General features: G+C 43.9%; 1 protein-coding gene across 2 annotated transcripts; it reads left to right on the top strand.

Annotated features, from left to right (window-relative positions):
- Nucleotides 1-932: 932 nt before the first annotated feature.
- LOC141411020 (serum amyloid A-3 protein-like) lies at nt 933-4,980 on the top strand. Of its 2 annotated transcripts, none has more exons than XM_074042711.1 (4): nt 933-1,064; nt 1,649-1,743; nt 4,249-4,387; nt 4,697-4,980. In XM_074042711.1, exons 2-4 carry the CDS (start codon nt 1,653-1,655, stop codon nt 4,833-4,835), a joined length of 369 nt encoding a protein of 122 aa, XP_073898812.1. In that variant the 5' UTR covers nt 933-1,064; nt 1,649-1,652; the 3' UTR covers nt 4,836-4,980. The 2 variants fall into 2 exon arrangements, with proteins under 2 accessions (XP_073898812.1, XP_073898816.1); XM_074042715.1 differs by having other exon boundaries at nt 1,015-1,064; nt 1,652-1,743.
- The last annotated feature ends 7,508 nt before the right edge of the window (nt 4,981-12,488 follow it).

The raw sequence follows: 12,488 nt of genomic DNA, 5'->3' as shown, positions 1-12,488 counted from the left end.
CTGAAAGAAAATGTCATTTTTTATAACGGAATTCAAGGGCTCAATTTGAGTACAAAACTCATGTCCCACAATAAGTGCTGGCCTTAGTTCTCTGTTTTACTGGTCCTACATTTCCAAATATGTTGTTTTGGTTGACAGGTTAACTCAGTGATGTCAGAGAGAGGTAAGGGGGAGAAGATTTCCTGGTTAAATGAGAAAGTACGGAGTGTTAATATTGGTCTCTCTACCATTGAGAGACACAAAGGGGGAGGAAAAAGACAGAGAGAGAGAGAGAGAGAGGGAACAGACAGACAAACAGGGGAAAAGTGTCAGAATGTCGGTTTCAATAAGAAGCATAGCTACCTATCCATCATACAAGCTGGCTACCACCAAAAGAGTTCCCTTTTGTAGTCCTAATTACTAACTTGGGGCCTAAGTAAGGAGTCAGTGCTCCTTAGCAAAATGTAGCTTTGAAGTGCCCATTACAGCAGGCCATGTGATCTTCAGTAGCAATGATCATGAGTACTCATGAGTCTGTAGAGGCTTTTATCCAGTGCTGAGTCCTTGCACATACATGTAACAGTTTTGTTTTCCTGCGTTGTCTGCCTTCTGTTTTTCTACTCTTATGCCCCAAGGTCCAGCTTCATTCCAGACTGTCCCTTGCAGTGGGAATTAGCTCAGCTGTTCCATTTCCCTTGTAGTCTCACATTCTTTGCACAACCAAATCTTTTTTCCAATATTGATCACCTTCATAGCACATGGTTAGTACATCACTGTGTGCACATTACTGAATCCCAATAGTTTCCAATGTAGAATGAGATAGGAAAGAAGCTGAAGCAAGTTAGGCCTAACTTGCTACACTCCTGGAAGTTGCCAGATTGCACAATCTGGGAGAATTAGATTTGTGTGAAGAAAGACCCTGGTGTTCTACATAGTGTCTGCCGGTCAAGAGGGATTGTGCAACAGGGAGAGAGGTTTGCTCCATGAGCCAAGTGCCAGTATATATAGCACCTACCACAGCTCTGCAGCAGGCAGCACTGGCAGCTCTAAATCACTTGTGGACTCAGCAGGAACCACAGCACAAGGTAAGGAGCTAGAACTTTCCAACAATTTGACTCTGATATTTTCTATCCCGACCAACATTCCTATGCTGTATCTCAGCTCTCTGCATCCTACCTGGGTCTACTATTCTGATCATTAGAATTCAAAACATGTGATACTTTTTAGAGGAGAGTTTTGTGATATGTTTCTGTGTGAAGTATGTACTGTGGATAGAGTCAGAGTCACCACTCTACACGTATTTATTGATTGTTTAACTTATCTTATATTGCAGAGATGTATGTTTGTTACAAAATTCCCAAATGCCACCTTAGAAGCTTCCTGTACAGTTGGGGTTCAGGCATAACAAGGGGTGACTGAAATGAGAAATGCTCTATACAACTGGTCCATTGCAAGTACTCAGACACTGAGATTCTAAGATGAACAGAAATGCAGAACTAGACCCTCTGAATTCTACTTATTTGTCATGTATTTATGCACACAAGACAATTCTTGTATGGAAATTTGAGTGGGTTGTATTACTGCAATGCAAGAATAGGTCACCATTACAGAAAATCAAAGTCTAAATAAAAGCTTCATTGTCCTGAGTTGTGTTTCCTTGATGCTACAGCAGGATGAAGCTTGCCATTGGCATCATTTTCTGCTTCCTGTTGTTGGGAGTTGACAGCCAAAGGTGGACCTCATTTGTCAAGGAAGCTGGTCAAGGTAAGGCCCAAAGGGTAGGGGCAGGAGGCTGTGGGTCCAAGAATTTATTTACCTGAGCAGAGACCATATGTGCTCTGGGCAAAGGTGCTAGTGAAGCCATCAGGGAATGGAGGAGCATGGTGTTTCCTAACAGTAGTTCCCCATGCTTTTCTCCAGCTTTGACACTTCTCTATGAGCATCAGATTTAGACAGAAACTTCATCAGGAGAGCAGGAGTTGGCTGGAATTCAGGAGGGGAGGCTCTCTTAATGAAAGCGGGACTCTACTCCCCTCTACTGGAATGTTAGAGACACACATTTCAATAGCCCTGAAGCTGGTACATCAAGTGTGTGGAGTGTGCTCAGAACCAGTGCGGCCCCCATCCCACTGTGATAACCACCAAAATCACTGAGCTTCAGTATCTTGTAGGCAGTGTGCTAAAGATTTATGGGAGCAAAGCAACTCGTTTTCTTTCTTTAGTCCTGTGAAGTAGGCATCATTCTTACCTCTTAACAGAGAAACTGACTCACAAAGAGCCTGGGGTACCTAACAGAATGCCAGAGAAAAAAGGCAAGATTTAAGCCAGGTAGACTTGCTTCTCAGAGTACACTACAGCTACCAAATAAGAGAGTGGGATATTTGTGACAGAAATCCCATTTTTTTAATGAGAAATGGTAAATTGGACAGGGTGCCTTTTGGAAGGCAACTGTAGGTCCTTTATCCACAGTAAAAGACACGATGGTTTTGTTGGGATCAAGACACACTGAGCAAACAGACATTGAAGGAAATATACCCTCAGCCATAATAGTAAGACCTTGTTTTCAAATGCAGTATTTACTTATGTATTTATGTATGCACGTATTCATTCATGTATTGGTGTTACTGAATTTTTGAACTCAGGGCCTCATGCTTGCTAGACAGTTGCTCCACCATTTGGGCCATGTCCCAGTTCTCAAATTGCAGTATTTAAATTTCAGGTGTCAATTTTTCTGAGGTAGTCTCTGAGTAATTTTTTTAAGGAATTGCTTTGCTCCTAGCTACATTCTCACATACCCAGATAAAAAATATTTCTTATTCTTTAGGTAATTGTTTTATGTAGGCTTGTTCTAGAAGCACTTGCATGAGCATCACAAGGGATCAGGTATACTCTGTGAAATGCTGAGGCCCAAGTCCATATCCCACTCCTCTGCCACTGAACCACAATGGCCCCAGTTTTTGTATGCACAGTAGAGTTTGAGAATCACTACCTCTGGTTGCTGCTCACAAATGATAAGAGGTGCCAGGCTTTCGGAACTATGCATTCAGCAAATCTTTATTCAAGTATTCCATTTAAATTAGTAACTTGGAGGGAATAAGTAGAAAAAAATAATAAAAGCAATCTCTCTGCACACCACAGACAAGTTATCTCCTAAGAGGAATTATATAAGCCATGATTAGAATACTACATTAGATTTCCCTCTCTTCTAGATTGATTTTTTTTAAAGAATCTTTCCCATTTAACTTTAACTTGATCAGATTCCTTCAGGCCACTAACTCCCTGCTCATCTTTGTTTTATCCTTTTTCTTTTTTTTCTTCCATTCTTGCTAAGGCACAGAGAGTGAAAATATATTGAGCACTCGGCATGTTCTAGATAACATATGTGTATTTCCTCAGTTCTTCTCATGACTCCTGAAGTGTTCAACACTCTCAATTTTATTGGAGAGAACACTGAAGTTTTGAACCTAGTTGGTCAGTGCCTCTTTGTTTTTGTTTTTTGGTGGGACTGGGGTTTGTACTCCTAGCTTGTAATTGCAAAGCAGTCATTCTACCACTTGAGCCACACCTCCACTCCGTTTTGCCCTGATTTATTTGTAGATGGGTTCTCATGAATATTTGCATGGGCTAGCCCCAATCCATGATCCTCCTGGTCTCAGCCTCTCAAGTAGCTAGGATTACAGGCATGAGCCTCCAGTGCCTAGCTCAGTTGCGGTTTCTCTGCATGATCATAAGTCTATTTAAATCTCTCAGAAACCTCAACTTTATCACCTGCCGATGGGATTCTGACAATTGTCCAGGTTCAATTATACCCGGGACATTCAGAAGGACTGAAGACGGCTGTTCTCACTCTGCCCATTAATTTCTCCCATTTTGAGAAGGTTGAGAGAGAGCTCTCTGTACCCTACCCTAAGAATCCCATTCTCATGCCTTAGGCAGAAGGTCCCTGGAGCTTTCTATAGAGAGAGTTTTCATTTTTATACAATGAAATATCCTAAAAGACCATTCTACATCTTCTTCACATGCTTCACACACAGTTAAAAACAAACTAGCAACAGAACCAAGAATGGATTAAACAGAATAAGACTTGCACCAAGTGCCATTCCCGCTACTGTAACCCAGGGAAGTAAAAAGTAAAGGAATCTTCCTTTCAAGTCACACTTTCTAGGGCTTTTTCAAAGGCTGAAATCTTTGGACTCGGTTGGAGGAATCTTTTTTCTTCCTCTCTCTTGCCCAGGCATGATCAATGTTCATCATCTCTTCCTCTTCCAGGGGCGAGAGACATGTGGCGAGCCTACTCTGACATGAGAGAGGCCAATTGGAAAGGAGCGGACAAGTACTTCCATGCTCGGGGGAACTATGATGCTTCCCGGAGGGGACCTGGGGGAGCCTGGGCTGCTAAAGTCATCAGGTAAGGCAGGCTCCTGGGGAAGCCAGGCCCGGATGAGCAGGGCTGGACCGCCTTGGGCAGTCAGGAGAAGGTTCTCTTCTACACAGAGGTTCCTTGTGGTGGCTGCAGCCCTCCTCCTCTTTCCCATTCTCCCTCCTGTGCTTAGTGAGGGAGGAGTAGCTGGGCTGGGCAGGGCCAGTATGTCAAGCTCCTCCTTCCTTGGCCTTCCTGGTCTCTTCTTACAGACATGCCTTGGAATGGGATTGAGAGAGTGGGGCTGTTGCTTATCAGACTGGTGATGAATCTCCTTTCTGTCTGTCCTGATTACAGTGATGCCAGAGAGGGTATTCAGAGACTCACAGGCCATGGAGCAGAGGACTCAAGGGCTGACCAGTTTGCCAATGAATGGGGCCGGAGTGGCAAAGACCCCAATCACTTCAGACCTGCTGGCCTGCCCAGAAAATATTGAGTTTTCTCTTTACTTGCATTTCAGGAAATAAAAACTGTAAATCCCTGAGGACAGGGCCAATTGGTAATGAGTTACTGAATTCTGTATCCCTAGAGTGCTTGATAGTGAACACATAAAATGATTAATAAATGCTTGTGGAATCCAACTTGTCATTGTAATCTGGAAAGAGCATATGACAGTCTCACTGGGAGCATGGACCAAGGGGATGGCTGGTAAACATTTTAATTTTTTTAAAGAAAATAAGGCACTAATTTTAAAATTGTACAGTCATACATGGGACAAATATGGCATCACAGCCTACATTATATATTCTATAAAATGGAAAGAACAGTAAGAAAATCCTATGGGCAACCTCAGAAATAAAATTTAAACTAAATAAAATGAACAAGTCCTTAGAAAAATATTATTTACAGAGATTCAGAAGAAATAATCTGAATCATCCCCCAATTATTTTAAGACTGAATTTTTCCACAAAGAAAATAGTAAGCGTAGATGGCTATTATACAAATTTAATTCCTCAAGAAGGCAAATCATTCACATTTCATACAAACATGCATATAATTGAAGAGAAAACGTTCCCCAACTCTTTCTAATTAGGTAGGAAAACTTTCAACAAGAACAGCAACAACAAAAGTGAAGGAAAATATCAAAAAGAAAAAGTACCCTGAGTAACCATGGATTGGCCTCAGCAGTGGCCATACTCCAGAAGATTATGGAATCTTACAGATGAGAGAAGGTTTCAGACAACTGCAGTCTTTCCCATATTAGACCTTCTCTCCTGGCTTTTGCTGGCCAGCATTCCCTGGAAATAATGCACTGTTTCTAGGCTCTGCATCTAGCCTCCTCATTGTGCAGTCATCTGTGTCCTTAGCACTTTTCACCTCCCATGAATCTGGGTGCCTTATTAGTCTCTCCCGCCATGGAGGCCTAGTCTAAGGAGTCTTTCCCTTCTTCTAGCCTCTCCTTCCCGAACCATGTGTTGTCCAGTCCCTGTCCATGGCATTAAGAAATACCTTTCAAAGATGTTTTCCTTCTTTTTTCCCCATTCAGGATAGAATGTCACCTTCATTGCATCAGATCTGTATCAGTGAACACCTCCATACCACTCTGCTCATGCCTTCTTGAGAACTCATATCCATACTTGCCAGAGTCGGTGTGGAATATGTCAACCCTTCTACTGGTTTATCTCAAATTCCTCTAACACTAGATGATGGTAGAATTGTGACCAGAGAAAGGTTTGAGGACAAAAGAATTCCCAGTGAAAGAGGGGGTGTCTCAACTCCCTAATTACCCATGGGAAAAACAGTCTCCTGAAATCCACAATGACAAGAATTTTGAAGCATTTCACAAAAAGAAATTTACAAGGTCGAAGGCCAGGAAAGATTTATTTAGCAAAGCAAGGAGAAATAGAAAGAGGAAGAAGAAAAGCACCCTTGACATTCAGAGGGTAGGAGGTAAGAGACTCTGAAGGCAGTCCTCTGCCCAGGACTCATGAACAACACCCTCTAAGCTGAGGGATTCCATCTTGAATTTTTACCTAGATAAGTGGTCACCTGGCAACTTTCATTCATTTTGCAAAGTTTTGTTTTGATATTATCTCCCAAACATGGGGATCATGGGACTAGAGTGAGTTTACAATCAGAATATCTGTGAGCTCTTTGTCTGCTTCTTATGACCTTGAACATTCGTTTCTGGTCAAAGTATTAGTTTCTATTCATGGAGCACTTATTCATGTAATGAAACTGTATCTCATTTAACATCTAAAGAAATGAAGGGTTATGGAAGGAATGCTGGCATATACATTAGTCTATGGTCGATCCAATTCCTTGCTACTCTAGTGATTTTCAGTTTCCATTTGTGTTGAGGTGACTGTGGATCAGGCACTATTCTAAATTCAGTCTTCTGTTACCTCATTGGATCATCACACTTCAACAATTTTGCTTCATTTACAGCTAGGGAACCATGAGTCAGAGGCAGTTTAAATAACATATCCAAGTCACATTGCTTGATCAACACTACAGTCAACATCCTTGTCATTCTTTCTTTTCCTTCCTTCCTTCCATCCTTCCTTCCTTCCTTTCTTCCCCCCTTTCTCTCTCTCTCTCTCTCTCTCTGTCTCTCTCTCTCTTCCTTTTTGTCAGTACTGCGGTTTGAATTCAGGGTATCACACTTGCTAGGCAAGCACTCTACTGCTTGATCTACACATCCCAGCCCTAGAGCCAAAATTCTTAACCATTTATTTTATTATAACTGGCAATTGAAAATCACAGTTTATAAAACACTTTTGTGTGCTGGAGGTATAGCTTAGTAGTTGAGCACTTGCTTAACACAAATGAGGCCCTGGGTTCAAACTCTAGTGTAACAGGGAGGAGGACCAGAAGAGAAACAGGCAGGCTTGTGTTCTGATAAGGTAGCAGAGGGGAAGTGATGGCATAGCAGAGAGATAAAACCTAAAGAATCCAAACGTGAAGGTCACTTAGCATTAGGTGTAGAAGGGCACTTAGCACTGGGGTAAAGTAGCCTTTAGAATTGCTTACAACCATATATGGGTTAAATCTTGTTTTTTTTTTTTATTTTAATGCCTCTGTAACCTGCTTGCAAGGGTATATAAGGTGAGACCTCTTTGTTCTCAGGGCTCAGCATTTGAACACGAGTTCACTGAGTCTGTGCCTGCACAATAAACCATTGCTTCCTTGCCTCAGAGTCCCATGTCTCTGTTCGAATTTCCAATAACATTCTCAGGGGCTCACTGCTGGTATTGCAGAGACTATAGATTTTTCAGCTCCCTTGTCACCAGTGTGCTTTCCCTGGACTGCTGGAGAAGTTGTCCTGGCAGACAGCAATGGACACCTTGAGCCAGATGAGGGACTCATCCTCCCAGGGAGTCAGGGTGAAGGCCTCAAATGAACGGAACCCAGTGAGGGTAGCGCCATCTTTCAGACTGGTAAGAACCCATGTTCAAATACAGGCCCTCCTCAGGAAGCAGAAGAGGGGACTGATTAACTCCCAGTGAGACACTCTAGTAACCACCTTTTGGGGCAAAACACTGTCTCTCACGTTCAGGGAGGGGGGTGAAAGTACCATGCTGTGTGAGAGTGTGTGAAAGTGCGAGCCTGAAACACAACCCAGCTGCAAAGCGAGTGTGGAGTCCCATTCCCTGGGTCTGTGGCAAACTCATATGGTTGAGGGTGAGCCCTAACAGAGCCTCCAGTCTGGGGTTTATATGGATTCACTATGGCCAAAGAGACACCTAAATCCCCACAAGGGGAGTGACTGGAGATGGACAAAGCTAGTGAGGAATCTGTGTAGGTGCAGTTCCTGGCTGGACAAACACATCCAGTTACCCAATATGAGTATTGTCCCTTGTGTGCCAGAGAAGAGTCCCTCTTTACCTCTCCTCCAAATCCCTACCCCTCTGTGTCTGTCTTGCAGTCTGGTAATGGGAGGAGATGGGTGGAAATCAGAGTAAAAGCACTCCCTTTGAGTGTATGGTTAAAAACTTTAAAAAAGGATTTAATGGAGACTATGGAGTTAACTCCTAACAACCTTAAGGCCCTTTGTTAAGTAGATTGGTCTGCTCTTGGTGTAGGGTGGCCCCAAGAAGGGTCATTAGAATAAACTGTGGTTAATGAAGTTTTTAGGGTAATTGTAGGAAGGCTGGGCACCCAGATCAATTTCCCTATATTGACTGCTGGCAGGATGCTGTCCTTAGCTGGCCCACATGGCTAAGGCCTTACCTGGAAGAGGCCTGTAGGATTATGGTCGCTAGGGTAGCAGCAGCTTCCAAGTGTAGAGAGAAAGCAAAGTTGCCTATACTGTCTGAGGAGCCTGAGAAGGTACCACTAACCCTATGTGCAACTTTATCCACCTCTGCCACCAGTGCCCAGTTCCCCACCCCCGCCTCTGACACTGGATAGGGAAGCTTGAGGAACAGTCACCTGTAAAATCTGGTCTGGAATCCTCTGGGGGTTCAACTCCCCTGTCCTTCCTGAGTCCTATTGACCCCATACCCACTCCAAGTCTACCAGTGTTCACCCCACATCCCCCACTTGATCAGAAACATCTATCCAGTCTCTGTGAGGACCCCTCCTCTCCTCAAACTCCCACTGCCCTGCAGATGCCCTTAAGGGAAGCCCAAGCCCCATTATTATGACCAGGAAGACCAAATACTCGGAGAAGGACAGACTTTTGTCTACCAGCCCTTACCACCACAGACTTCCTCAACTAGAAACATCACAACCTCTTCTTCAAGGAAAAACCTCAGGCCCTGATTGATTTGATACTGATTATCATAGAGTCACAATTCCACCTGGACAGACTGTCGACAGCTTCTTCCAACTCTGTTTAATACTGAAGAGTGGTGCCGTGTAATGTTGGCAGCTCTAAAGTGGTTAGAAGATCATGCCCCTGAGGGCACTCAAGTGCCCAAGCATAAGCTCAGACCCATTTCTGCAAGAAAGACCCCATTAGGACCCCAATGATGACTGAAATTACTGGTGACTTGAAGATATCGGGAGGCATTATCGGGAGCATGAAGGAAGGAGGGAAAAAGGCCACGAACGTGAGCAAAACATAAGAAGTCCTCCAAGGGCCAGAGGAGAGTCCCAGCCAGTTCTATGAGCGTTTGTGTGAGGCCTTCTGTTTGTACACCCCTTTTGACCTGGAAGCCACTGAAAACCAGAGGATAATAAATGCTGCTTTTGTTGGCCAGGCCCAGGGAGACATAAAGTGAAAATTGCAGAAATTGGAGGAATTCGCTGGAATGAATGCTAGCTAGCTCCTGGAGGTGGCCACAAATGCTTTTATCAATCAAGATCAGAAGGCTAGTTGGGAGGCTGACAGGAAGATGAAAAGGAAAGTGGGCCTCCGTATGAGGATAGGTAAGACACCTAAAAAACTAGATAGCATTTGTTGCCCTCAACGCAGAGAAACTAAAGCAGATACTTTAAAGCAACTGAGGCCAATAGGAGAAAAGATTAGTTCAAGAAGAATTAACTGAGAAAGTAACACACATGCACAGGAAATCAATGCTAGTCAACTCCCTGTATAGCTATCCTTATCTCTACTAGCCAAAACCCTTGGTCCTTCCTATTATTGTTTATACTCTCTCTTCAACAAAATTAGAGATAAGGGCAAAATAGTTTCTGCTGGGTAGTGAGGGGGTAAGGGGGAAGAGGGAGGGGCGGGGGGGTGAGGGGAGGTGGGAGAAGGGTGGAGAAATGACCCAAACATTGTATGCACACATGAATAAAATAAAAATTAAAAAAAAAATAAAGTGGGCCTCCTTGCAGCAGCCCTTGCTGGACAGTCAGGTAGGCCCCAGGAATCAAATCCAGGCAGAGGCAGAGGCAATCCCTGAGGACAGCGAAAAATGTCCCCAGGACACCCCCACCCTAGAGAGGAACTGGGGTGAAATAAATGTGTCTACTGTTGTCAGGAAGGGCACTGGAAAAATGAATGTCGCCAATGGGTCAGGGACTCCCAAAAGGCTCCCCAGACCCAGAGGCAGAAGCCAGGTTGTCAAAGGGAAATATCAGTCAACCCACAGGTTTGTCAGCCCCTGGGAGGAAAACATTGTCAGTCTGGCAGGCCTGACAGGCTATGAGGAGGACTGGGACAGACCAGGTTCCATTCTACTGGGGCCTGAGGAACCTATGGTCCAAATGAAAATAGGATGCCATCCTACTGATTTCATGGTGGACACAGGCACAGAACATTCAGTTGTGACCCAACTATTGCGTCCACTTTCCAGCAGGCATACAACCATTATTTGGGCTACAGGGGACTGGGTCCGCTGCCCCTTCCTAATGGCTAGATGATACAATCTTGGGAGTCATGAAGGCATGAATTCCTCTATCTCCCTGATTGCCCTGAGGGCCTGATGGGCAGAGACTTGTTATGCAACCTGAGGGTACAGATAACTTTTGATTCAGATTGCAAAGCACCCTTAAATTTGAGAAGACCTAAGGCAAAGACGCTAATCCTCATGGTTGCACAAGAAAAGGAATGGTGGCTCTATGCCTCTGAAGGGAGGCCTCTTGAGCTTCTGGAGCTTCCCTTTAAGATTTCAGGTGTATGGGTTGAAGATAACCCCCCCAGGTCAAGCCCAAAATGTGCACCTAGTAATGGTAGAATTAAAGCCAGGAGTCACCCCTGTCAGCCCGAAACAGTACTTCATTCCTCAGAAGGTCCCTAGGTCGGAATTCAAAAACACTTTGTCAGACTCCTAAAATATGGGATCCTCTGACCTTGTCAGTCATCCTGGAACCCTCTCCTATTACCAGTCCAGAAACTGGGGACTGAGGATTTCAGGCTAGTTCAGGACCTCTGGGAAGTAAATTCAGCAACTCACTTTGCTCCCCATAGTCCCAAATCCATACACGCTTTTAGGCCTTGTCCCAGCTGAGGCAAAGTTTTTTAACCTGCCCAGACCTTAAAGAAGCATTCTTCTGGATCTGCCTGGTCCACAAAGCCAGCCTATTTTTGCCTTCCAATGGGAAAATCCCAACACTGGGGAAAGGAGTAACTAACCTGGAACTGGTTGCCACAAGCCTTCAAAAATTTGCCCACTGTTTTCAGAACTGTCTTGGCATCTGACTTAAAAGCCTTCTCAGCCAACCAGCATGGCTGTACGTTCCTCCTCAATGTAGATGGACTAACTCAGGAGGACTGTGTGGAAGGGACACACCTTCTCCTTTCTGTTTTATGGGAGGCCGGATACAAACTCTCTAGGAAAAAGGGCCAGATTTGCCAAAACACTGTCAAATACCTCGGCTTTCAGCTGTCCAAGGGGCAATGCAGGCTTGGCCCTGAGAGAAAGGAAAACAGGCTGTATGTTCCATCCCAGCTCTTAAGATCTACTGGCAACTAAGAGAAGTCATCAGTTGATCCATGCTGTTATTCAGGATCAAAGTGAAAGGGATATTGGGGGAGACAAAAATAAAACTGCTTTCTGGTTACAAAGAGTAGTTGTGCTTGGTCAGCATTGCTGATGACACATGAGAGGGAAACTTAACAAGTGATAATGATTAATCCAACTGTGTGCCCCTGTGATTCAAAGAGAGCAGACAAGGCCCAGAATATATATGTAAGTATCAGATTTAAATAAAAGTTAGGCAGACATAGGGAGATTATCTCAGAAATGCCAACAACTTATAAATGAATTTTAGACCAGTCTCTTTTTAAAAGTCATTTTTATTTTATTCAGAATAAAACACCATGGGCTGAGAATGATGGCTGATGACTGAAAACCCAGCTACTTGAGAGGTGGAAATCAGGAGAATCATGGTTCAAGATCAGCCCAGGCTAAAATTTAGCCAGACCCCATCTCAACCAACAAGCTGGACATGGTGGGCTAACCAATGTAGTCTCAGCACTTGACCTTGAAAACTAGAGGCTGTACGAATTTCTGGTGAAAAAAGTTTCTTCAGGATAAAAAGAGGAGGCACGCACCTGTAATCCAGCACTCAGGAGGCTGAGGCTGCAGGATCCCCAGTTTGAGACCAGCTGGACTGAATAGTGAGACTGTCTCAAAAAAAAAAAATAAGAGACAGAGAAAAGAAAGATTAACTGTGCCCTACTTTCTTGTAGCTGCAAGACTAGCAAATTGGATACTGAAAACCCTACTTACAAAAATTCTTTCTGACTGGAGAA

This window comes from Castor canadensis, chromosome 1, assembly GCF_047511655.1.
Source record: "Castor canadensis chromosome 1, mCasCan1.hap1v2, whole genome shotgun sequence".
Lineage (NCBI taxonomy): Eukaryota > Metazoa > Chordata > Mammalia > Rodentia > Castoridae > Castor > Castor canadensis.
The sequence above is the reverse complement of the archived record's forward strand: the minus strand, read 5'-3'. Positions and strand labels throughout refer to the sequence as shown.

What these genes read in the sequence shown, in the direction of transcription:
- LOC141411020 (XM_074042711.1), top strand. Translation starts at nt 1,653, where the DNA reads ATGAAGCTTGCCATTGGCATCATTTTCTGCTTCCTGTTGTTGGGAGTT. An exon ending in TGTCAAGGAAGCTGGTCAAG is followed by an intron (nt 1,744 to 4,248) that starts GTAAGGCCCAAA and finishes TTCCTCTTCCAG; the next exon opens with GGGCGAGAGACATGTGGCGA. An exon ending in TGGGCTGCTAAAGTCATCAG is followed by an intron (nt 4,388 to 4,696) that starts GTAAGGCAGGCT and finishes TCCTGATTACAG; the next exon opens with TGATGCCAGAGAGGGTATTC.